The sequence below is a fragment of the Rhinatrema bivittatum genome, chromosome 12 (genome assembly GCF_901001135.1).
Source record: "Rhinatrema bivittatum chromosome 12, aRhiBiv1.1, whole genome shotgun sequence".
In the NCBI taxonomy this organism is placed as follows: domain Eukaryota; kingdom Metazoa; phylum Chordata; class Amphibia; order Gymnophiona; family Rhinatrematidae; genus Rhinatrema; species Rhinatrema bivittatum.
The window spans coordinates 53,626,000-53,652,195 of record NC_042626.1 but is presented as its reverse complement, the minus strand read 5'-3'; the positions used below and the strand labels follow the sequence as shown (position 1 = coordinate 53,652,195).

General features: G+C 45.9%; 1 protein-coding gene and 1 long non-coding RNA gene across 2 annotated transcripts; both read right to left on the bottom strand.

Annotated features, from left to right (window-relative positions):
- Positions 1–398: 398 nt before the first annotated feature.
- ARL4D (ADP ribosylation factor like GTPase 4D) lies at positions 399–3,907 on the bottom strand. Its single transcript, XM_029574168.1, has 2 exons — positions 3,758–3,907; positions 399–2,010 (listed from the first exon to the last, which is right to left on the bottom strand). Exon 2 carries the CDS (start codon positions 1,811–1,813, stop codon positions 1,211–1,213), a length of 603 nt encoding a protein of 200 aa, XP_029430028.1. The 5' UTR covers positions 1,814–2,010; positions 3,758–3,907; the 3' UTR covers positions 399–1,210.
- Positions 3,908–19,493: 15,586 nt separating this feature from the next.
- Positions 19,494–24,487, bottom strand: LOC115074585. Its single transcript, XR_003852284.1, has 5 exons — positions 22,700–24,487; positions 21,065–21,110; positions 20,501–20,516; positions 20,211–20,384; positions 19,494–19,630 (listed from the first exon to the last, which is right to left on the bottom strand). It is a non-coding gene; the product is annotated as an uncharacterized LOC115074585 (long non-coding RNA).
- Positions 24,488–26,196: the final 1,709 nt, after the last annotated feature.

The window sequence follows — 26,196 nt, the reverse complement described above, 5'->3', positions numbered from 1 at the left end:
CATAGTGCTGTACAAATAGTGCTCTGCCTGGTTTGCTGTTGGCATTGAGAACATTTTAAAAATGTTAAATTTTAACAGCAGTGGGGTTCCATCAGTCAGCCATTCTGACCACAGCTCCATTTCCTTATCAGATCTATTCATTCAAGATCCTGCAGTACTCACAGTCTGGTTAAATGAACTGACCTAGATCCATTTCCTCTCGGGTGATTGATACCCTCACACCAAAAGGGTCAAGGTGCTTTGTGGGTACCAGAAACTCAAAAGTACTGTTTTAGAGAGAAAAATACAGGGTTTTGGATGTATGAAAAACTCAGGAAGCAAGAACAGCAATTTAAAAAAAAAACTTTTATTCAACATTTTGAAGTTAAACCCCCCCCCCCCCCCCCCCCCCCCCCCCCCCCGCAGAACACTGACAGCCTCTGAACAGAGATCAGACCAGATTCAAGCCAAGCTTATTTTATTTACTATCAATAAGTTAGGTGCAGTTCTAGGGGGAAAAAAAAATCCTGAACACACGTGGCTTGTAAATAGAAAAAAAAAAAAAAACATTGAAAAAAGGAGGATAGGGGACAAAAACCCCAGGAACTTGTGCCTGTAGGACAGCGTGCATTTGGACATCCAGAAACCTGGAACAGCACCACTATAACAGTGTCTATTGCAATTACGCATCTAGTATCATCTGGAGTATATTTTAATGACACTAGTTAAAAAAACAAAACAAAAAAAAAAACCCACCCCAACCCTACCCTTGTTGACTGTCAACCTTAGCGTTCTTATCTTCCATAGACCTTCTCGTCTGCCCCTGCTTGTGTGTCTGTCTCCTTCTGCCCAGAGACCTAGCACAGTTAAGAGGCTGTAGTGTAGAAGAACTCTTATCAACATGAGACCAATGAAGCATCAGCCTCTAGCGAGTCAGCAATTTTTTCTCTTTTTTTTAAATATACAGAGCCAAAAAAAAAAAAAAAGTCTCAGTTCATCAAACCAGGTGTAGAGTTCCACAGAAGTGTCAATAGCTTTATGGGCAGCTTACTGTAGAATGAAACAAAGCCCAGAGCTTGAAGTCTGTACCAGCATCTAAAACAAAATATCCCCCCCAAAACTAATCTTCATTATAGTCCTTGGTTTTGCTGGGATCTTTGCTATGTTCCGATGAGCTTCATTTTTTTTCCCCTTGTTCCTTTTTCCACGTTGCATTTCGCCAGGAAGCTCTTCATCGCTTTTTCTTGCTGCTTCGGACCATCTTCTTCCTCTTAATGACCATCTCGTACAGCTTCTCCAGGCCCTGGTGGAGGCCCAGCCCATCCGCCGCGCTGCAGCCTTGGATGGCGTGCAGGGTGGCGGAGCCCAGCTCGTGGAGGGCCAGCAGCTTCTCCACCTCTGCCACGGACAGGGCCACGGGCAGGTCCTGCTTGTTGGCCAGGACCAGGACGGGCACGCCTTGGTTTTCCGAAGTCCGCGTGATCTTGTGCAGCTCGACCCTGGCCTCCTCCATGCGCTCGGCCTCCGCCGAGTCCACCACAAACACCATCCCGTCCGTCCGCCGCGTGTACGACTTCCACAGGGGCCGCAGCTTCTCCTGGCCCCCCACATCCCAGACCTGAAAGGTAATGACCCGCGAGTTCCCGACCGGCACCTTGATCTTCTCCATATTGAAGCCCTTGGTTGGGACACTGTTCACAAACTCCTTGAATTTCAGTCTGTAGAGCAAGGAAGTCTTCCCAGCGGAGTCCAGCCCAATGACCACGACATGGAGAGTAGGGAAGTGAGGAAGAAACGTGGGATTGACAGCCATCTCAGCGAGGTGGTTCCCCATGGCACCGGAGTTGCTCCAAAATTCTTTTCCCACACTTGGTTCACTTGCTTTGCCTTCAGGAAATGGCTGCTGACAGGATTTCCCAGGTGAGTGGGCAGGAAGGATCCTCAGTGACACAGGATGTTCACACGGACTTCAAAAAAGAAGACGACATCTCAGCAACCAGAAGGGATCCTGGGACACCACATGCAGCTCATCTGGCAAGGGAAATAAATATAAGAAGTCACACTTAAGGAACATCTGGTGTGGAGAGAGACAAAGGACCGTGACAGCTGGAGGGGAAACAGAAACCTGTGTGATGTCTCACAAGATACAAGATTGGGGGGGGGGGGGGGGGGGGGGTAGCAGGAGGAATGTGACTTAACACCAGCACTCGATCTATTAAAATATAAACACCAGAGCTAGGGTCAAACCATCCCAACAAAACATTTTAATCAGTGCCAAACGCATGCAAAACTGGAATACTGCATTATAAGCTCATTGATATAGGGACTATTCTCATGAATTCTGGACATTCTTCTCCTTGCACTCCGCCCACTCTGGCTACTATTTTTTAGATGTAAAGTAATTTAGTTATAAATGACTATGAGGTAGCTGGTAGGAATCGAGCAGGGTTGTAACCTCCACTGCTGGCACTACTCCAGTTTCAAATGGTACCATGTCTCCAAAATATGCGGTCTCTTTTGTGCAAGTAGCGGCTCCGTAAGGCCACTGCCTGTTGTGATCTACCCTTCTCCACAAGGGTTCCACCCTCTTCACTGGCAGCTCTGCCTGCATTTCTCCCACACAAGCTCTTCGGGGACGGAACCTCCCCTGCCTATTGAGCTCGGCTCATGCGTATCTGCAAGCCATCAGTGGCACCAAAAGCCAGCACGCCAGGGTCAGCCCAAGTAAGGAGGTTACTGCAGATGTTTAGAAGTGTTCTTGGTTACAGATGTGAACTCACTAGTTCATAAGGGCTGGGTGTGGGCCAGAATGTCTAAAAAGGAATCCCATTATATTTTTTTGTGTGTATGGCTTTGTTCTCTCTCGCGCGCTCGCCCTCCCCCTTCTCCAAATAAATCTGCAGGATTTACTCAGGTCTCTTTTGCATCGGATTTGGGTGCTCAGCCATACAACCCCCCCAAAAAAAAAAAACCAACCCACCACCCCACACACTTAAATCAACACTTCCCAGTTACCAGCAGGCTGTGCATATTACAAAAGAAGCAGCCCAATCCCTCAGTAGATTGACATACTTCTCACGGGAAAAAAGTGTATAAAGGTTTAGCAAAAAAAAAAAAAAAAAAAAGCACCCCCCCCCCCCCCAAAAAAAAGGAGCAATGAAACAAAATAGACACATGAAAATTCTGGCTAGTGACCACCCCCCTCTCGCAAAACCATTTGCTCCCAACCCTTGAGCCTATAAAATCAAATTACCAGTGTGCGGATGTTTGGTTAACACAGATCAATATAAACTAATCCTTTCACATATTAAAACAACAAAAACGCATAAATTTATCAGGGTTAATTAGCTTTACGGACAATTGTAAAATTCGGGTTGATAGCCTAACAATTATTTAAAGTTAGAGAAGCAGTATTTTAATTACCTGTTTGAATTTTGTTTTTAAAGTTAGTAAACTACAAAGTCAATATGAAAACATAGAATCAAGTTAGAGCAAGTTCACTGCTAAGGCAGCCCCAGAAGTCGGAGCTGCTCCAGCCTCCTAAGCCTGCAGGAATTCTCTGTTAAACCTAAGATTATAGCTCACTGGAGGCATAGAGAGCTGAATAATTATCCCCCCACTACCAGACCAGCAAAGACTCCTGGATCTGTGCTGCTATCAGAGCAAACATTAAAAAAAATACACTTTTTGCAAACCTCTCAAAATCGAGTTCCTCTCCCCTTTAAGGGAGGCGGAAAGTGAGAACTGGCTGATCAGATGGAATAAAACCTGCTCTTACCTCTTACAGCACTGCTACCCTGTGCAAGGGAATAAAAACCAGAAAGGGTCCCATTCATAGCCCCCAGCAGTACCAAAAGATCCCTCCGCCTAGCTGCAGCTCCCAGGAACAGAATGCGAGCCAGCCAGCGATCAGGCTCTAAAACGCTGTTCCAGCCCCGTGACGTCGCCCGCTGCTTGGCCCCGCCCATTTTCCAGGGCACCGTTCTACGAGCAGCGAAGGCGGCCCCTCCAGCTGATCCCGAGCGACGGGCTTTGGAATGCGGGGGTTTAATTTTCTATTTTAAAGGCCGTGTCAGAACCTGGCTGATTTGCATTCCCCCGTCTAATGCATCCCTGGCTGGATTAGACAATATAAAAATACAATTAAAGCCAACTGAGCACTGCAGTTTGCAGATTATACTAAGCTATGGAAAGGAGTTTGCGTTATGACAATTTACTTTTTAATGTGAGCATTTTATACACATGCCTATGTATGTGTGTTTGTGTTGTAATTAAATCACATTCATTCATTGGGTGCACAGTTGGTCGCCCGGTCGTGGCATAAGCTTGATATTTTGTACCCTCTGGTGGTTTGATTTGAGAACTGTATCGTCAGGGGGCTGAAAGGTTTCCCCAGGGATTCTGTACTGTAGTGAAAGATTTTTCTTGGAGGGCGGGGGGGGGGGGGGGATATATCCTGTGTATGTATTCAATATTTTTCAGAGGTTTATGTGATGGTGGATAGTGTTAGAGCGTAAAATTTTGTTTGTTTTTCCTTTTGTTCTTCAAATAGTGCAACTTCGCCATCTAGTGGCAAGTCACTGGGATACTCATGGTTTGTCTGACGTTGAGATACATTCAGTGTAATGATAACAATTGGTATGTCACTGTTATATTATGTTGTAGCTCACTCGGAGTTACTTTTGTATTTTTAGTGAGTAATAGTTTTTACAAAATCGATAACTATAATTTGTTTATAATTAATAAGTGCATGTGGACATTGGCCCTGCTGCACATCTTGTCCTCAGGTGAAACTGTTTAAGGTTAAATCGCCACTGCAGCCTCTCGCTAGGCAATACTTTCTAAGCAATACTTTTCCACTGTAAGTAAGGCCACGAGGGGCTAGTGGAAATTTTCAGAATAATATGTGATAAAAGTAGTGTGATTTATATTACAGAGCAATCTTTGATTGACCTTCAGGAATCTCAGTCCCTCTAATGGTTTTCAGTTTCAGGGAGGGCAAACTGGAGCCAGCTCGGGTTATCATAAAGCTCCATGTCAGGCAAGAAACGAGCTGAGCCAGTCCTGGTTAAAGGATCTTCTCGTGTCCTGGATTGGCCACTGTTGGAAACAGGATGCTGGGCTTGATGGACCCTTGGTCTGACCCAGCATGGCAATTTCTTATTTCTTTCTCCCCATTGCTTTTGGAAATTAGAGTTCTCATTTCTCTAAGAAAAAAACAAAACAGCAGGGCCATAGAGGCAATTGGGCATAAAACTAGGACTGGCTCAGCCTATCCCTGTGACAAGGAGCTTTCTGATAAGCCTAGATCAAACACACATAATATGAACCTTTCTGAAAATAAAACAAAGGAAGCAATTTAAATAGAACAAAAGAAGAAAACAAACTCCAGGGGGCCAGGGTTAAGAAAAGCACAGAAAAGCCTACAAATGGATGCATTTGCACCTTTTTCCTCATTTCCTTGTTTTCTAATTATAGGACAAGGCTGATAACATTAAAAGCAATGATATGCACAGCCCAGACATGGCTCCGACTGCCAGTCCCTGAAGTGTTTGGGAGGTGGAGGGACTATTGCATCCTCTTGTCCAAGAGCAGCCTCACCCCACTAATATGCTAATAGCCAAACATACCAGGGCCAGACCTAACCAGACAAGAAACCATGACACCAGGGTGAAGCGAGCTGTCAAGTAATCTCTTGTCTGGAGAGAGAATTTAGGTCACCTCTATTGTTTGGCCCCACCAGCCTGCTTGCATTCTGGTACCTGTAGTGTTGGTATCAAATGGGGGCAGCAGGGTTCCACGCAGCCTGCTGGCGCATATCAGGGGTGCAGGAGGAGGGTGTATTCCTGCGCTGTCCTCGGCTAACACCCTTCCTCGCGGAACTGAAGACCCTCCTCCTGCGCTTCTGGCTACAATTCAGCGCTCATCTGTTTCTTTACGGCTGCACCGCATCACGGAACAAGAGGCTGAGGGCCAGGGACCACCTTGCCAACTCCATATTAGCCACCGCAAAACACGTCATCTATAAGACCAGGACTGTGGCGTTGGATGGGGACACCCCGGAAGACTGCGTAACCTTTTTCCGAGGTGTGGTGCGGGCCCGGTTGAGGGCCGAGTATGATCATGCTGAAGCCACGGACACGATGGACAACGTCGTCTGGAGATGGGCGATAGCGGATGTGCTCTGCACCGTTCGCGATGGACCCCAGCCTTCGCTAACCTTGCACATTTAGGACTTTGTTTTCGGGCAGCGGAGCACGTTTACATGAGCAGTGAGGCGTTCCTGCCCCTAGTTAGCCACGAGCCTCGGGGTCCCGCTTGGGCAACCGGGAGCAACCCCGAAGCCTCCCTGCCAGGGTCACGGCCTCCCTTCCCTCTTCCCGGTAGGAGTCCTCTGGGAGCATACCTGGCAGTGGTCCCCCCTCCCCTCCTATCCTACGCTCAGGGCCTGGGAACACTTCCGGCCAGCTATGTCACGACAACGTGACCCCTGTTCAGGCCACTTTGTGTGTCCCTGCGGGATGCAGGGCACAGATGTTTTATTGAATCTTTGTTGGGAGAGTAGGCTGATGCCCCTCTCCCGGGCTGTACTAGAATGGCTTGAAATAGTAGCAGGGTTCTACGGCTTCCACAGTGCCCTGGGGTGCAAGGTAAAGAGTTGGGACTGGGCAGGAACTTAGGTTCCCTTGGCAGCTCTGGAAAGGCAGAATCTCATTAACCCAGCAAACTAAACATGGCAAAGGAAAAGCAGAAACATGTCCAAACATCCCAGTATCCAGTACTAGCAGGAAGAAGTTTCCATATGTAAGGCACCTTCTAGGGCCCTCACCAGCTAAATTGCCAACTTAAGCCCTAGGCTAGGACTAGGTAGGAGATAGTAGTTTACTGATCATCCCTTAGGCTTGCCTAGATTGGTCAGTTGGCTCCTTAAAAGCAGCAGTGGGCGGGTGGCCATTTGAGTTGGAGTTTTAAGAAGCAGGAAGGAGTTGCAGTGGTCCCCAGTTTTAAGTCCCACTGCCTGATCCAGGGGAAGGGAGGGTTTCGTGAGAGTGGAGGAAGAGATTTACTTCTGGATCCTGGTCATGCCCAGGAGGATTTTCACCCCTGCCTGTGGAAAGTCAGGATAAGGTTGCTGTGATTCCTTTCACCCAGGCAAGGAGGTACAGCAGTGACCTGAGAGAGAAGAGAGATTGGGCAGGTGAGTTTTGAGGAGTTTGCATTCCTGTTGTTTTTGAAAGGGATTTATTGCCACCAGTTCTTGCCCACTGAGAGTGAGAGAGAAGTTTCTTTGGATTGGCAGATAATTCATAAGATGTCTTGGGATGACATTGCATTAATCCCTTAGGCACATTAGGATAAAAATCCCACAGCGGATAGATAGGTTGTACAATAGAATTCCTTACCTGCCAAAGTAGTCACAACCATCCAATTAAAGAGGGAGAAGCCGATCTCCATTGACAGACCAATATACCCCTTCTTAACTGGAGGAAAAGTCTCCTGTGACTCACCCAATAATATAACTAAAGGATCAAAAGGCAATGTAATACCTGTGATGTGATAAATCCAAGAAAGAGTCTCTGACCAATATACTTTTATGTTGGGGCATGTCCATCAAATATGGAAAAAAAGTACCTGTACCCCATATTCTCGTCAACACTTATGGCCCATTAGACTCATCTTCTTGAATTTATCTGGGAGGGTAATACCATTGATACAGGATTTTATATCCATTTCCCTGAGTGGTAACAGATATGGATTTCCCCTTTTTAAGCTGGCAAAAAAAAAAAATCTCCCTCTGCTTGAATCTTCTAGCCCCTCCCCTAAATACTTTTCCATTTCCTCTTTACTTGCTTGTTTGTATCATCATTTTCTTGCGATAGCAGGAGGTTCTAGAACTTGGAAATAAGGCCTTTACTCTCACAGGGACCTCGAGCCAATTGCTTAAATGCTGAGAGTTCCCTACTAAAGGAATTTTTAATGGACACTGTGTAGAAGGCCTTTAAGCTGTAGGTGTTGGAACACTGGAAGCCTAGCAGTATTTTCAAAACTTTGCAGCTGATGAACGGAAAGGATTTCTCCTTTTGTATTCATTGGACTGACCCTATCACACACTAACTTTCTCCACTCGTTAAAGATTTGTGTATTAAATTGCTCAGGAAAATCTGGATTATACCATAGCAGACAATCTTTTGGATTTTTTTTTTTTCTTTAAATTGAAAGTTTTTCACATTGGAGACCAACACAGAAATAAGACAATAGCCAAAGGCTGTAACGAACAATCATCCATAAATGTTTTCCCCAATAGAAATAGAAATCCCAGACCCACCCACCCCCAAAGAAAATTAAATATGAGAACATGACCCAGCAAAACAAAAACAGGAACATAAGCACAACAACAAATTATATATATAATTCAATATACTAATAGGGGCAGTACTGCTCAGGCAGAATAACACATCAAGTATGATGAAAATAAGAGTAACCTGAGAAAACCAAATAATGTTGCCAGAATGGCACTACAGATACATCAGTGAAAGAAAAACTCAAGTAATATCCAATCCCTGGGATCATCTCCATTGAACAAAGGGATCCCAAATGGTCTGGAAGGACTTTAAACAATTATGGCGTAAAGCCGTAAGATGGGCTAAATGATAATAAGTGTGACTCACTGTGCTTTGAAAAGAAGGAATCTCCGTACGCTTCCATAGTAAGCCAATCTCACACCGCCTGGCTATAAACATTTGTTAACAAAGACGCTGATGACATTTTGGGATACCTACTACTGGGGGTCCCAACAAGGTGTAGCAGCATGCATCAAATATGTTTTCTGCCTTCAATATTGTGGATATCCAATCAGTAATCTGGCGCCAGCAAGCCTAGATCAGTGTGCATTGCCACCAAGCATGTATGTATGTACCTATATTCCCCCAGTTCCTCCAACATAGATTGCTCACTGAGGAATACATATGATGAATTTTAAATGGCGTTAGGCGCCAACAAAACAACATCTTATAACAATTTGCTTGGAGGTTTGCCAAAATGGAACATTTACTAGCGGTAAAATAGATGGAATCCCAATCCTCCGCCCTCAAACCCTCTCCCAGATCCAGCTCCCAAGACCGCACCTTGAATATTGTGTACAATTCTGGTCGCCGCATCTCAAAAAAGATATAATTGTGATGGAGAAGGTACAGAGAAGGGCTACCAAAATGATAAGGGGAATGGAACAGCTCCCCTATGAGGAAAGACTAAAGAGGTTAGGACTTTTCAGCTTGGAGAAGAGACGACTGAGGGGGGATATGATAGAGGTGTTTAAAATCATGAGAGGTCTAGAACAGGTAGATGTGAATCGGTTATTTACTCTTTCGGATAATAGAAAGTCTAGGGGGCACTCCATGAAGTTAGCATGGGGCACATTTAAAACTAATTGGAGAAAGTTCTTTTTTACTCAACGCACAATTAAACTCTGGAATTTGTTGCCAGAGGATGTGGTTAGTGCAGTTAGTGTAGCTGTGTTTAAAAAAGGATTGGATAAGTTCTTACAGAAGAAGTCCATTACCTGCTATTAAGTTCACTTAGGAGCGGATTTTAATGCCCTGCGCGTGCCGGCGCACCTATTTTGCATAGGCCGCCGGCACGCACAGAGCCCCGGGGTTTTTTAAAAGGGGCGTGACGCGGCGTTTTGGGAGCAGCGACGCGGGCGTGGTTTCGGCCCGGGGGCGTGGCCGCGGCCTCCGGACCGGAACACGGAGCGGGGCAGCCGGCCGGCACGCGCAGATTTACGTCTGCTTTTAGCAGGCGTAAATCATGAAACAAAGGTAAGGGGGGATTTAGATAGGGCGGGGGGGGGGGGGTTAGGTAGGGGAAGGTGGGGGGAGGTGGGGGGAGGGCAAAGGAAAGTTCCCTCCGAGGCTGCTCCGAAATTGGAGCGGCCTCGCAGGGAACAGGCAGCACGCGCTGGGCTCGGCGTGCGCAGGTTGCACAAATGTGCACCCCCTTGCGCGTGCTGACCCCGGATTTTATAAGATATGCGCGGCTATGCGCGTATCTTATAAAATCCGGCGTACTTTTGTTTGCGCCTGGTGCACGAACAAAAGTACATGATCGCGCAATTTTTTAAAATCTACCCTTTAGAGAATAGCCACTGCCATTAGCAATGGTAACATGGAATAGACTTAGTTTTTGGGTACTTGCCAGGTTCTTATGGCCTGGTTTTGGCCTCTGTTGGAAACAGGATGCTGGGCTTGATGGACCCTTGGTCTGACCCAGTATGGCATTTTCTTATGTTCTTAAGTAAGTGTGGGAACTTATCAACTATACGGTAACAGAGGATATCATACACCTTAGACACCAAACCTGTATCTGCTCGTTCACAATAGGTTTCAAACAACTATTTGCCCAGACTGACAGCCAAAGCTTTTAGTTGTCTATTGAGGAAGTGCCTTATTTGAGCATATTCCAAAAAGTTCACATTTGTCATATGATAATGATTAACAATATCCACACCTCAAGCAATAAATGACCAATGTGAGTTATCCCATGCACCTTCCAATCATCAAATGCTTTAAAAGATTTACAAATGGGAAAGGCCATATTGTGAAACAGTTGAGTAAGATAATAATAAGAGGTGGTACCCACCACTCTGTGTTTCCATTGTGACCAGACTCACAATGTTGTTCTCAGAGTTATAGGCAGGCATTGTAAAGAGCGCCAGGTGGTACAAGGCTGCCACTGAGGTACCAAAAGAGGCATAAGCCCCACCATGTTCTGCTCCAATAGAGCCCATTGTTTTAGCATAAGGGACCTATGAAAGTCAAGAAGTGCTCTAAGTTGCAATGTCGCAAAATACCACAATAGATTAGGGATACCCAATTCCCCCTCTTTTTTTGGGCTGATATAAGATTGTCCAGGTTCCCAAATGAAATAAAAAATTATCTTTTGCCATATGCGCAAAAGAGCAGCAGGCAAAAAAATAGGTAGAGTGATAAATAAAGAAATCTGGGTAATATATTCATTATTATGATGGCTATGCGACCAAGCCATGAAAAATATTCCCGGTTCCATTTTTGCAAATCTCTAAATACAGCTCGAGTTAACAGATGATAATTCAAATTGAATAGATCATCAACATTGGGGCCAAAATGGACGCCTAGGTATTTCAAAGAAGATTTAGCCCATCAAAAGGGGAACTGTCGACTGAGTCTGGTGAGAGTAGCCAATTCAAAAGCTCAGATTTTTCCAAATTGACTTTGAACCCTGAAACTGTGCTAAAACAGCACAGTTCATCCATGACCCCCATTAGGGAAAAGAAAGGCTTGGTGATAGTGAATAGAATATCATCAGCAAATAAAGAGATTTTAAACTGTTGATCACCCACACTAACACCCCTAATCTGACCTGAAAGTCTAACTCTAGTGGTGAAGGGCTCTAAGATAAGAGCAAATAGCAAAGGAGATAACGGACACCCCTGCCTTGTGCCATGGAGTATTACAAAGCAGTCCCCATACCCACCATTTACCTTTACTCGGGCTTCTGGACAATCATATAATTTCTCAACCCAACATAAAAAGAACCAAACTGCATTTTCCGTAAAGTTTTAAATAGAAAGGACCAGTGCACCATGTCAAATGCCTTTTCCGCATCAATAAACAATGCTTTCAGGACATTCTCCTTATGGACCCACCAAGCAAATCAACAAGTTTACGAACATTATCTGCCATCGAGCAGTGAGGGATGAAGCCCCCTTGATCATAGTGCACTGGTTGAGGTAATATCTTTTTCAAACGCTCTGCTAGAACTTTGGCCAGAATTTTGAGATCAAGATTAATGAAAGAAATTGGGCAGTAGGAGCCACAGAGTGTGGGATCTCTACCAGGTTTTGCAATAACAGAGATGCCAGCCACATTGGAGTTAGCCACTAGAGAGCCCCCATCTTGCAAAGAGTTGAACATGTTAATCAGAGGGGCAACCAGGATATGTGAGAATTGTTTATAATAGCCACTTGACAACCCATCCAGTCCTGGTGATTTTCCCACTTTTAAAGTCAGGAGTGCTAATTGGCCTGTCAAGTAAGCTCTGTTGTTCGACAGTAAGGCAAGGAAAGTGAGATAGTCATCTATAGTAGTGTCAGAAATAGATGTATCCATACTGTAGAGGACTTTGTGGAACTGTGTAAAACACTGCCGTATTTCTGCTGAGTAGGAACTATATCCCCATATGTGATTTTGACCTTGGCAAAGGAATTCTGAGAATAAAAGGATTTTAAATGCCTTGCTAAGTAGTGGCCAGCTTTATTTCCCCCTTCGAAATATTCCTGCTTAGTTAATTCACTCTTATAAGCAAGTTTGGCATCATCTAAAGATTGCAGCTCCGAACGGGCTAGAGATAATTTGCGATACGCAGAAGCAGATTGCGTCCGCATGTGCTCTCGTGACAACTGGGACACCTCTGTTAAAAGTTGAGAGCACTTAATTTCCATTTTCCGTTCGCAATGCGTGGCATAAGACAGAAAGAGACCCTTCACTACTGCTTTACAGCACTCCAGACTGAGATATGGAAGTATTCCTGTATCTGCTGACCCAAAGTATCAGGAAAGGTGACATTTTTCAATAAAGTTTCATTAAAGCACCAGAAGCACTGACCACAATCCAAATCAATAAAGAAAACAGGAGCGAGGTCAGACCAACTAATGTTCCCTAGATCAACCCCTGTCACCCGGTTTTGCAGTAGTTTATTTCTAAGAAAGTAATCAATACGGGAATAAAACCCATGGGAGGAGGAAAAAAAAGTATAAACTCGAGAACTAGGATGTCTCTGTCTCCAAATGTCAACTACGCCCCATTGAGAAAGCAGAGAACAGAGCAAAGTCCTTGCCCCGCATGGCTATCTGAAGGTCCGGTGGGAATTTTCTAACACTGGGGTTTTGGTGAGATTAAAGTCTTGCCCTATGATCAAGAGCCCTTCCAGATGAGATAGCAACACTGCATCCAGCCCTTTAATAAAGGGAATCTCATCTGAATTAGGGGAATATAAATTGACCAAGGTTAAGATGTCACTACCCACTCTAATTTTTAGTAAAAGATATCTGCCACCTGGGTCTGAGAACTGAAGAAGCACCCCATGAGAAAGAGAATCAGAAATTAAAATAGCCACCCCTGCAAATGTAGTCCTGATAGTGCTAGCTGCAAAGAACGGATGTGGATAATCTTTAGGAAAAAGGAGACGCTCATACCGTTTCCGTAAGTGGTCTCTAGTAAAAAAGCAATTGCTGCTTTATGGCATGCGAGTTCCGCAAAGAAAAGTTGGCGTTTCCTAAACACATTAAGACCCTTCACATTCAAGGAGAAAATCCTGGTAGCCGTTATTATGGTTTACATAAACCAAATCTCAAACCTCATGTGCTGTACCCCGGTGAGATAGGCAAACAGTGTAATCAGCCCCATCAGAAACTATAAATACAGAAAAGGAAATGAAAATTTAAACACACACACACCCCCCCCACCCCCCAAAAAATACCCCAAAGCCCTCTTGTGATCTTCCTAACCTCCCCGGCAGATCCACCAACGTCTGGGGAGCATATGCGACCAGACAGAATGGAAATAGAACTGAGCCCCCCCCACATAACCAGCATGATATCCCAACAGGGAAACCATGAGAGTATGAGAAAGCACTGCAGCCTAAACCATATATTGGGACCCATGTGCGAAGAGAAAATGTCCAAAGCTAGCAGCAATGAGACTCAAAAGCAGTCCAAATGAGCTCCAGAAGGGGAGAATCCGTGATGTCCGTCACCCTTGGTCAGACGGAGCCGAGCGAGAATCCTCCGATTGCCTGCGCAACCTCCTGCCTCCTTTTCCAACACGCTGCCATGGCGGGTAATTATCCACGTTTAAAGCATCAGCCGCCATCTTGGGAGCAGAACACTTGAAGGAGAGGCTTGCTTGTTTAAAAGCTTCCCTCGCATCCGTAAAGGTATTCACCTGAAATGGAGTTCCTTTAACCACAAAAAAGCAAGCCAAACAGAAAAGTCCATCTACATCTGAAATTCGCATGTCGCAACGCTTTGGGTGGTTTCGCGTATTTTGTAGCGCTTGCGGAGAGTGGAAGGCGCCAAGTCATGGAAAATATAGAGAGAGTGACCTTCCCATTTCAGAGCCAACTGCTTCCGCGCCAGCTCAAAAATAAGAGATTTTGGGGCAAACCTGTGACGGCACAGTACAATATCTCGGACTCTGTTATCACTTTTAGGGCCAAGTGCTCTACGAGCTCTTTCAGTTTTTAACGGAGAGAAAAAGCTATCACTGGACCCAGCTGCATCTCCTTGCAGAGTAAGTATACAGGTGCAGATAGACTTCGCTACGGACATCATATCTTTAAATATATCAGATTCAGGGATTCCCCCCCCCCCCCATCCTTAAATTACAACTCCTACAAAGGTTTTCGATCTCTTCCAGCTTTTCTGCCAGTGCCCCAGTTTCGCTTTGTATAATCTTCTGCTGCGCCGTTAAGGTATTTATGGCATCAGCACAGCCTTCGACCCGGACATCGATTTTGTCCACGCGGGCTCCCAGGACCGCTAAGTCCTCCCGCACCTCGGAGATCGACTCAAGGAGATCTTTTTTTATGTTGCTTTAAGTCAGCTCTAATTTCTAAGAACCAACCTCTTAGTTCATCTCTAGTCGGCAGGTCGGTGAGGTCAGAGGCAGGAAGGAGAGCAGAGACTGCGTCCTCCATAGGCAGGCCTTCAGAGACGTCGGCAGGTGGCGCACCTTCAGTCCCGGAGGGGTCAGCGTCGGGCTGATTATATGAAAACTGCTTTAAATCTGCAGTTTTCCGCTTGGACGCCTTTCAGGGATCATGGATAGCAAGGCTCTCTAGCATAGTAAATATTATGCAGGCTTTTAGCAATAAAAGCAGCTGGAGATCGTGAGCGGGGTTGCAGAGCTCCTCGTCTACGCATCCATCATGGCCGATCGCCCAGGAGCGCCCCCACTTTTGGCCTTTTTAACCTTTGTGCAAAGATCGGTTGGAGAATTTTTGTTGCTAATTGGACTTGAAGTATTTTTGGTTGCAGCACATTTATTTTGCAATACTCCAACAGAGTGTCTGCTGTTTTATGTTTTTGTGAGAACCAGAGGTGCCCTAAAGCAAGGACATCTTAACTGTGAGGACAGCTGGGAGAGAAACAGCAGAGAGTGAGAGACTGCGGGTTGGTGCCCACCCCTGGTCGAATCCTCCTTCCCCGCTGGAAAAAAATCCCAGTACCTTGGGGCAAGTGGACCGTTTGGGTGCGAGGGAGAAAGGGGACCCTGGGGACAACCGTGTGCCCCTGCATTCTGGGAGGACCCTGAAGAGGGAGTTACACATAGAATAAAAAGCTCAAGGAGAAGGGCTATCATGTGAAACTGAAGGGAGGGAAAAAGGGAATGTGAGAAAATCCTTTTTCACCTGGAGGATGGTAGATATCTAGAACCCACTTCCCATGGAGGTTGCTGGACGCAAAACAGTGGCAGAATTCAAGCCTGCATGGGAATGATAGAAAGGGACCATAGTGGCAGGGTGGGAAGGGGGGGGGGGGGGGGGGGAGACATAGATTGGGTAGGATCTGCGGAACAGCAGAATGGATGGACCCAGGTTGGATCTGTGCAACCCTAAGACATGGAGCAAGTTGGAGCCCCTGGTTTGGGCAGAAGCGTTTGAAAGCCCTTTGCTAGGCTGACCTTAGCCCTTAGTTAATGAATGCAGTTGTTTGGTTAAACGTTAGACCTCGCTCCGCCACCTCCTCACAAGAATTGCTTCCCGGACAATGCAATGCAGGTACTCGTTAAAGCAGAGATTGCAGAGCACGCCAGCGATTTGTGCATGGGGGGGGGGGGGGGCTGAAACCAGTCCGTCATAGTTACTGGGGGTAACGATACACTGGACTGGAAGGCAGCCAGGGTCTGGGGAAGAGGCTGTCTCGGCCAGGGGGAAGAGCATGGGAGCCCCCTACCTTAGTAAGGCTGAGTGTGAAAGGAAAACACTGACACAGAATCTCTTTCCTCGCCCCCAAGAAAACATCGACTGCGAGGAAGGAAAGACATTTTCACTACTGGTTTATTTTTATATTATGGCTCTAGGAGGCACAGCTGCTTTCAACATTAAAGGAAAGGGTTCAGTATTGTCTCACCCCTAATCCCCAGGGCCTGGTTCTCACCAGCCCGGTCATCGGCAAGCTCTAACCTACCCCGCCACAACTGCCCCCATCCTCCTGTGTCTGTACAGCCAGCACCACCTCCTATAATCTACCCCACCACAACTGCCCCCATCCTCCTGTGTCTGTACAGCCAGCACCACCTCCTATAATCTACCCCACCACAACTGCCCCCATCCTCCTGTGTCTGTACAGCCAGCACCACCTCCTATAATCTACCCCACCACAACTGCCCCCATCCTCCTGTGTCTGTACAGCCACCAGCACCTCCTGTAATCCACCACACCACAACTGCCCCCATCCTCCTGTGTCTGTACAGCCACCAGCACCTCCTGTAATCCACCACACCACAACTGCCCCCATCCTCCTGTGTCTGTACAGCCAGCACCACCTCCTATAATCTACCCCACCACAACTGCCCCCATCCTCCTGTGTCTGTACAGCCAGCACCACCTCCTATAATCTACCCCACCACAACTGCCCCCATCCTCCTGTGTCTGTACAGCCAGCACCACCTCCTATAACCTACCCCACCACAACTGCCCCCATCCTCCTGTCTCTGTACAGCCAGCACCACCTCCTATAATCTACCCCACCACAACTGCCCCCATCCTCCTGTGTCTGTACAGCCACCAGCACCTCCTGTAATCCACCACACCACAACTGCCCCCATCCTCCTGTGTCTGTACAGCCAGCACCACCTCCTATAATCTACCCCACCACAACTGCCCCCATCCTCCTGTGTCTGTACAGCCAGCCCCACCTCCTATAATCTACCCCACCACAACTGCCCCCATCCTCCTGTGTCTGTACAGCCAGCACCACCTCCTATAATCTACCCCACCACAACTGCCCCCATCCTCCTGTGTCTGTACAGCCAGCACCACTCCGTTTATAACATTGTTGTGATGGGACAATTGGTTTTGACTTACATTTCAATTGTACTTACATTTCAATTGTGATGGGACAATTGGTTTTGACTTACATTTCCAGTTCTATGTAATTGCATTCTTACATGTGTTGTTTCTCCGTTATAATGTAAACGAGATGATATGTAATTTCTTACATGAATCCCGGTATATAAAAATGTTAAATGAATAAATAAATACATACATACATTTCAGCTTAAGACAAGGTGGGACTTCCTGTACTAGGATAGGGCAGATAGGTTTCCAGGGCTAAGATCTGCATTTCGAGGAAGCCATGATGACAGAGGGACATGCTTTGTCTTTTGGACAGCAAGGAACGTATCCATTCAGTGGATTTCGGCCTGCTCAGTTTCTGTGCAGTTCTGCTTCAATGTATTTTCTACGCGCTGGAAATGAAGCTTTCTGACAGTTGCCTGTGAGTCCTCACCTGCTTCAGGCACGGCCGCAGCCGTATGATTTCAGTGGCGGGATGGATATTTTTGGGTTTTTTAATACTTTTTCTCTCATTTCTGACTTGGCCTCTTTTTTGGACTAAGATGAAATGTAAGGACTCACTCAGCTGGCTTCTTCTTCTTATTTATTTATTTATTTATTTAAGGGTTTTTATATACCGCAGTACGTAAAGAAATACATCACCGCGGTTTACATTTAACAATAACTTAGCAACAGGCTTTACATTGACATTATTAATAGGTATTAAATAAACTAAATTCCATATAACAGTTTTGACGGAAAACAGGCTGAACAGACTGTGGACCATCCAATAAAGTATAACATACAATTAAAAAATTGATGTAACTATTAAACCTTAACAAACCAACACAAAAACTAAATAGTATCTAAAACAATACCGGTTCTGAGTGTGGAAACAATTTCTATATTGCACCGAAGACATTTCTGTTATTTAAAGCTACTTCTTGGCCTTTTGGCTGAGATTACGAATCTGCGCATAAAATTGGGGGGGGGAGGAGAGAGAGAGGATTTAATACCCTGCCACGTGAACCTGCCCCCACCCCCACTTGGAGCGGAAAAAACTATTACAGATATTTTGAAGAGGATTAAACCTCCTGTTAGAAAATAAAAATAAAATAACAGGGGAAAACATAGGCCTAGCTATGAGCAGCTCAATGCACTGGAAGTTCAAATTCCCCTAGCCTGGGGGGGGGGGGGGGGAAGGCAGCTGTAAATCTGCCTGCAGCCTAGGGTCACCCCTTCACTCGGCCAACCTGAACAGGCTGCTCCAGTCCTGGTTTTACCCCATTTCATGTAGGGAGTCCAAGTTCCAATTGCCCTCCAGTCCTGGTTTTGCTCCATTTCACGTGGGGAGTTGTAGTTCTGAACTACTTTTCTATGCATGCATTGGGGCTGAACCAGGACTGGATTACATTCAGATGCGGGACAGTTTATTGGCATGGCAGCGTTTATTTTTGTATGCACTGCTAAATTAATATATAACATGGTTAAACTATAAAAGGAGAGAATAGAAATATACGATAGTAATAAGAGTAGAATAAAATTACTAAGTACAGAAAGGAGAAGAAAGCCAGTCCCTGGGCACTGGAGCGGTGCACTATGGTCTCTGGTCTGGTAACAGGATACGGCAGGTTTGGTTGCTAAAGCTGCCACGTGATGCTCCATTGCCTCAGGTACAAACGCTGGGAACAGGGTCAGACCTTCAGTGCCTGAATGCACAGAAGTCAGGACCTGAAAGATGGAATATAAATAAAAAAAACAAAATTTCAATGTACCTCCAGCTTTTTTTCCCCCTGCTCACTCTTTGATCGTCTCAGCCTTGGGAAGGGTGCAGCTCTGCTGCTGTCCTACAGTACAGAGGGATTACAATTCTCTTTTGCTGGTGTTGTACCGCATACAGAGTCGGGCTGCTGGAAGGGCTTTCCTGTTTGGGTTTTTGGTTTCTATTTCTAACCTGCAGTCCCTTATTCTGGATCAGCAATGGGCCTGTTGGCGTTGACCTGGCAGAGGTGGCAACCTCTGCTGCCACTGGTCGGGGTGGGGCGTGCTGGACAGTGGTCTTGCTTCTGCTGGAGGTAGGAGGCAAGTCTGCCTTTATCCTAGCAGTTTGCTTCCCCTTCGGCCTCCGAGCTCTTCAGCATTTAGCTGCTGGCGCTGGGTGCCTGGAGTGGTCAAGGCGTCATGTTGCTAAGTTACCTCATTGTGATGGTAATTGCACAGGACTGCAGCAGGCAGGGGGTTGGCACAATGAACCAGGAAGCCCTGGGCCGTCTTCTAAACACATTTCTCCTTCCCCCCCCCCCTGAGCAGCAGACCTCTCAGGACCTGGACAGCAAATCTAGGTAAGGTTCTGTGTGGAAACTTCTTCAACGGGAAGTGGTTTGAGGTTTCACTGCTTTCGTGGCCCATCAGTCTCTCTCTCTCTCTCTTTCACTGTTCCTCTTCCAGGACAGTAGGAGACATGGCAGGCTTTCACTGGGAAGGACGCCGCCGACAGTTTATGCTGGACCGAAACCGTCACATACGCATGACACAGGTAAGTTACAGACGTGGGACCCTGAGGAAATAGAGAAAAATCCAGAAAATCCTGTCTAGAAACTGAAATCCTTTTCTTTCTCTTACACGGTTTGCCACTTGTAAGGGTCTGCGGTCGTCCTGTCCACCCTCCCTCTTGCTAGCTAGTTAGGAATGGTTTTACCACCCTGAAATTAGCTAGAAGAAAACCAACATGGTAGCCGGACAGACTGCTATGCCTCTACCTTTGCAAGGCTAAGAAAGTTCCTTCCTACGAGCCGGGAAAGCTGACAACTTTGTACATTTGTGAGCCTTCTTACAGGGATCATTTACCAAATTTTGGTTAGCTGTCTGTCGATTAACTTTCTTTTCTGTCCATGGGGGCATTCCCTTTCAACATTCTCTGAGCTCACCTAGAGAGCTAAGAAAGAGTTTGAGAAATGGGTGACCGGAAAAAGCAATCAAGCTCTTGGGTGCGAGGAGAGAATTAATTACATTCTCTTACTCCGATGAATCCTCTGTCATGTGCTGCTTTTTAAGAGCACTCTTGCCAGTAATAAATAATTACAAATACTTCTACCAAAAGCATCTTTGATTCGGCCATCACTGCTCGTCTCAACTACCTTTTAGATTTTGGGGTTGTTGAAAGCCGGAGTGGAGTCCATACATATTGCTTCTTTGAACATGATGATATTGGAAATGGCAGGAACAATGCTACTCCCTGTGCCCGTTCCAGGCTTTCTTGAATTCCAGTACCGATCTTCTGCTCTCCCTGAGCAGGCAGTTCCATGTCTCCACTGCCCTTTCAATGAAGAAAGGATACATTTTTAGCAAAGCTTTCCCTTGCATCACTATTTATTAGGGATGTGCATTTGTTTTAGATGAAATGGACAATGGCAACGAAATTATTTACCTTGTTTCGGGACACCCTGAAATAAAAAAAAAAAAAAAAGCCGAAATATCAGAAAAATTAATAATGCGTGTTAGCGTTCACTAACGGGACGTACTGCGCGTTAACTGAATGTTAGCGCGCACTAACTATACTAAGTGCGCACTAAGTCTGAAACTAGGGAAACACGAAAAAAACACCCCTGAACTATTTAAGAAATGAGATTAATCACAAAAAACCCCGAAACGAAAACGACACACACAAAAAAAAACAAACCCCAAAACAAACAAACCAGTGCACATCCCTACTATTAATTAAAAAAAATTTGCCATGTGACCTTTTTATGGCCTCATAGCAAATTACAATGAAATTTAAATCAGTTGCAGTAACATTAATCGAAGGGCACCTACGATCACCACTGAATACAATTTACAGTTACAGTATCCTTGCAAGATTTTTCTTCTTCCTGGAGCAAAGAACATGAAGGTAGGTCAGTGGCCCAGATAGGGTTAAAAAGGAAACTTGTGCGCAGTTAGTTAGGTTGTAGAGGTAATAATAGTTTAGAGGAGGGGTAGGAAGACCAAGTACCTGTAGTAGGATCAAGGATCTAGAACAGGTGTAGGAGTTGTGGTGCCTGAAAAGCAGAATACAATTCAAATAAATGATGAAAATAAATAACGATAAGCCTGGTGCAAAGTAATAATCCAGAGATGTTTAAATTAAGTCTTTTTTGAAAAATTCTGGGAGACATTAAGACCGAACGCCTCTGCTGAGGAATCTTTTCAGAAACTTAAGGTGACACAGCTCAAGGGGTTAGGGATATTGGTACCTTGATTCCAGCACCTGAAAACATAAAATGTTGCACAAGTCAATCTGGGAGAAGCCAGAGGAAGGGAGAAAAGAAGAGCCTTTCGGGAGGAGCAGAGTTTCTCTTGTGGGACTGTAGGAGAAAAGACGGTGGGAAAGGTATTTGGGGGGGGGGGGGGGGGGGGCTGCTTATTCATGACCTTGAAGACAGGGGGTTATGGGTTTTATCCTGCTTTTGAGCAGGAGCCAGTGCAGTTGATGCAGGATTAGTCAATGGCCCCTACCAAAATTCTAGCACCTACGTTTTTGTAAGAGCTGGAGGCGTTTCAGACTGTACTGTGAGATGTTGATAAATAAGGAAATTGCAATTCAGGTTGGTTGGTGTTTAATGCAGGGGTCACAGTAGTAAGGTTGTGTTTATCAAGGTAGTTGCGCGGTTGACAAATGTGGCCCAGGTGCACAAAGGAGGTCTAATTCCAGCTTTCGGTTATGGGATTCCACTTACGGTTCTGATTGAGTTCAACCTCTAAGCTGTGTACTGAGTACTTAGGTTGGAAGGAGGTAGCTGAGAGGGAAGGTAGAAATCAGAGGGCATGAGCTTGCTGGCTTAGCCAGAGGCGTTTTGATTCAGAAGGGTTTGATTGTGTGGTTGCTAAGCCATTGGGCCATAGCTGAACTTTGCTTGGATCCAATTTTGATGGAGTTGGATGTCATCTGCAAATAAGTCGCAATTAATGTTAAAGGACTGAATGAGTTTGAAGTGCTTACCCCATCAAGTTTATAATTAAGTGGGTATTTAAGGTAACCAGAGATCAAGTGACTTGGTCAAGGTCACAAAGCGTGTCATTGGGAGACGTAGGCTTTCAATCCTGGGTCTCGGGCCATCATTACTTCTAGGCCACCGCTTCTCCACAGTATGGGTCTCTGTTCCCTACCAGCCACATCTCTCAGGCTAGGACAAGTCGCTTAATCCCTATCAAGTGGATTTCCCTTCACTGCCAGAGACCCTCAAATGGCAGCTCCCCCCACCCACACAAGACATGCAAATCCCTCATTTTGTGAAAGGAGATAGGAGCCTTGGAAGAGAGCTTTTTTTGGGAGCAGCATCTGGACTTTTCAATCGGGACACCTGTTGATTTTTCCTAATTGTAGCCTTTAGAAATTTCTTACAAAGCAATTACTGGTTTCAAAGTGTCTACATTTCCCTTGGGATATTTTTTATTTAAAATATTTCTAACCTACATCCTCCGATATTTAAGGCGGGATACCAAAATAACATACATAAAAAATACAATACCTAGAATCAAACATCAGACAAAACATTTATAGCCTTGGGTCTGTTACTTTGTTGGCCACGGAGAACAATTTATTTGGACATGTGGACTATAAGCACTTGACATAAATAAATAAAATTACCTGTAACAGAGATGCTCGGCGGCTCTTCACGTGAGACGAAGAATTGCAGAGAGTGGTGTTTTGTTACAAAGCCCAGAGTCCAGACTTTCCAAACCTAGCTCACAGGCTAATTGCTTTCAGGCCCTGCTGGAGCGGTTCTGGTTACTTAACAGCGAAGGCCTTACTCAGCGACCCACTCGTCTTTCATTGCTGTGGCTCGGTTGCTTCGTGCCACCGTTTTTCTCCCTCACACGGTGACCTTCTGGTACAGTCAGTGCACAAAATCTACGCGCAAAAAACAAAGGGGCTTTACTTATCAAGCCCTGCTGGGAAACTGATAAGCATGAGGGTATCCCGCCCAGTGCAGCAGATACTGGCGTAAGCTAGCTGGGCAGATCATTTGGTCCTTTTCTGCTGTCATTTCTCGGTTTCATTATTTGGGTTGGGAACTGGCTGTCCACTAATAACGTGCATCACAGTTTGATAAATAGACCCCCCCAAGGCTCCTAAGGGGCCCGACCCACTAACCGTTTTTCCCATAGCTACAAACCAGAAAAGTCCCTTTACTACATCCGACCCTCAGAGGAGGGATCCGGGCAGCGTTATTTCCTCATTTGAATCGGTGCCTGCACATTTCTGCATCCCAGTCTTTTCTGATCTTTTGTAAAGTTCAGGGTGGTAACTTGTCCAGCTCTTAGCTTTTCGTGCACTGATACAGTAAGACTCATGGATGCTGTTTGTTTTCTTGCTGGTTGTCTTGGCAGCTAAAAAAGGTGCCGGTCAGCAAAATGCACAAAGAAAGCAAGGCCGCCCCGCTGAACGCAGCCCATCCCCAACCAGGTACGCATAACCCAAGCCAACGTCATCGATTAGGGGGAAGGCCCCTACTGGCACAGCGGTGCTCTTAAGCAATGACAACTCTCTGGGAGGTTCCCCCCCAACCATGCCCTGGGGCAGCAAGAGGCAGGAGTGTATTGCTGACCAGCACCCCCCAACTGGTACTGTATGGGTGACCACTGGAGAAGTCAAACACGATACAATAGCAATCAGCCCAAAAAGGTGGGTAAGAGAGAAAGGATTTTTAGTTTGCCTTTCCAACTGATGCTCCCACCATTATTACAATTCAGGTAGAACAAATCCCTGCTACAAAGAGCTTATCATCTAAGTGAGTACCTGAGGCAAAGTGACTTGGTCCAGGTGAAGAGGCGCGGCAATGGGGAAAGTGCGATTTGAACCCTGGTTTCTCAGGCCGTTGCTCTACCCACTAGACCATACATTTTCAGTAAATAATAGTGCACACAGAAAGCCTCAAGAGGATTTTTATGTGAAGTATCACACAGGGGTAACAGAAAAAAAAAAAAAGATTGAATTTATAATCATATACCCCACCAAAAATGCTAAAAATTTATTTTTTTTAATGTTCAGCTTTTATCAAAAGCATAAAACAATTCAAAGTACTGAGGCCAAAGTGAAACTAGCATCTCCCTTTCTCCAGACGATATCTCAAAAGATGTTTTTACACTTCTGCTCCCACTGGAACAGACGGGAGTCAGAGCCTCAGGTCCCAGCACTGGAAAACACCGCGGGAAGGTGGTTGAACCCAGCACCCCTGAATAACATCCTGGTCAGTAGCAGCAGGACAGGACGCTTTTCCTCCAACCCTATTCAACTCTCTCAGACGAAGTGTTGACAAGGGTTTGCAATCCCAAAGTTAGCCCATAGCTGGGGTTTTTGTGGGTAGCATCCTGCCCCTTTTTCCTCCACTGGCCATAGTAATACCAACGAAAGCTGTGTTTTCTGCCCTCAGGATCTGAAAGAGAACATCCACCCATCTCCTTAACTGCTTATAAGGCACATTCAGCTGACGATGGGGACAAGCAAGCACCTACAGCCACAAAGGACCGAGATTACACTGCAAAGATACCGAACAGGTTCACTGTAAGTACGGCGCCTGCCTTAGTGTTTCTTGTAGCAGCAGGACATAGAAGGACTTATAAGATGATAAGTCATCTTCATAAGAGTTTTGCAGATTAGCTGAAGCAGAACCATAGATTCCACCATACACCAGGATTCAATTTAGGAAAATTGAAACAAAACAGGATCTGTCAAAAACCTCCCTGCAGCGAGAGGGTTCCAGTTTGCTTTATACTAGCTGAGCTTTCTGCAGCCTTTGTGCAGCTGCTGGGAGTTGGGACGGGGTACGCGGTGGTCATCCTTGTTGGAAGCCAGAATGGGTCTACCAGTCTCTGTTAGGGCAGCTCAAGGAGCAAGGCTGCGACCGCTGGGAATAAGACGGCAGATCTTCACATTCATTTGGCACCCATCTCACTGAACTGTGAGTGGGGAATATCTTGATAAGATTCCTTCAGAAAGGTTAAGCAGTAAAGTCACCTTGTACTGTTACAGCAAAAAAAAAACAAAAAAAAAACCCCCAAAAAACTCATCTGGCAATTTCTTTCCTTTTCTATTTGTCTAGAGCATTCACTATTGTCAGCAGTGGTAAAGGAACCGGGCCTGATCCACGACTGCCAGCACAGGCCACCACCTGAACGTGCACCGACCACGGCAGGCCAGCAGTAGACCCAAGCTCGAGGCCCAAACTTTCATAGTCCTCTTACCTCTCCTCTCACACCCACCCTCCAGGATCCTTTCCCATTAAATAAAGCAAGAACTAATATATATACTGTCGGTAAGAAAATGTTTGTGCAGGTGGCACTTATTGTAAATAAGCCAGCAACACGCTGGTGAAGTACTTTTACAAGCTCCCAACCACTCTTACCACAGAAAAGGCGGGCCCTGCCTCCCCCCTCCGTAGTGTCAATGGCACCCATCACCACATGCCCCTTACCCCCATTGTAACCACATAGAAAAGACTGGGGTTTTGACTACAGTGAGCGGCAAATATTGGGTGGGGGTGAAGAAGACATACCCAGTGCTGGGTAGGCCCCGTGTACTGCACATCATCAGAGAATCGAGAAAAGCCTGTAGTACAGGGGGTGGGGAACCAGGAAGCAGAACTGCTCCAGATGTGTTTTGCAATGCTGTCTTGGAACCTCAGCCTCTTGCTGAAGGCAGCTTGGAGATGAGCTTTTGTTCTCTCTCTAATGCTACTGGGGTTTGTTTGTTTTTTTTTTTGGGGGGGGGGGGGGGTATATTTGTGGTTTCTTTACCCTAAAATGTAATGACCTACACCTAGGAAATAGATTTCAGCACCCAGTACCTATTAATCCTACTGCCGAGTGGCTCTATTATCCATCACTCAGCTCGCCCAAAGATAATTAAATGGGGTTAGCTCCAGCATGTGCTGATTAATGAATGCACCCTGTGCTCGAGCTGCAGGGTCCTGAGCCAGTTCTAGAGAATGGTTTCTAGTGACTTGTAGAGCCATGTGTTGCTGGAAATCCTCCTTACAGCCATGTGGACCCACATGCTCCCTCCAAAAGGAGGAGGAGTAGGAATCCAGAGGTGTGTGTGTGTGTCCTGCAGTACTCATCCAGCAACCTCTCCACCCCGCCCAG

What these genes read in the sequence shown, in the direction of transcription:
- ARL4D (XM_029574168.1), bottom strand. Translation starts at nt 1,813, where the DNA reads ATGGGGAACCACCTCGCTGAGATGGCTGTCAATCCCACGTTTCTTCCT.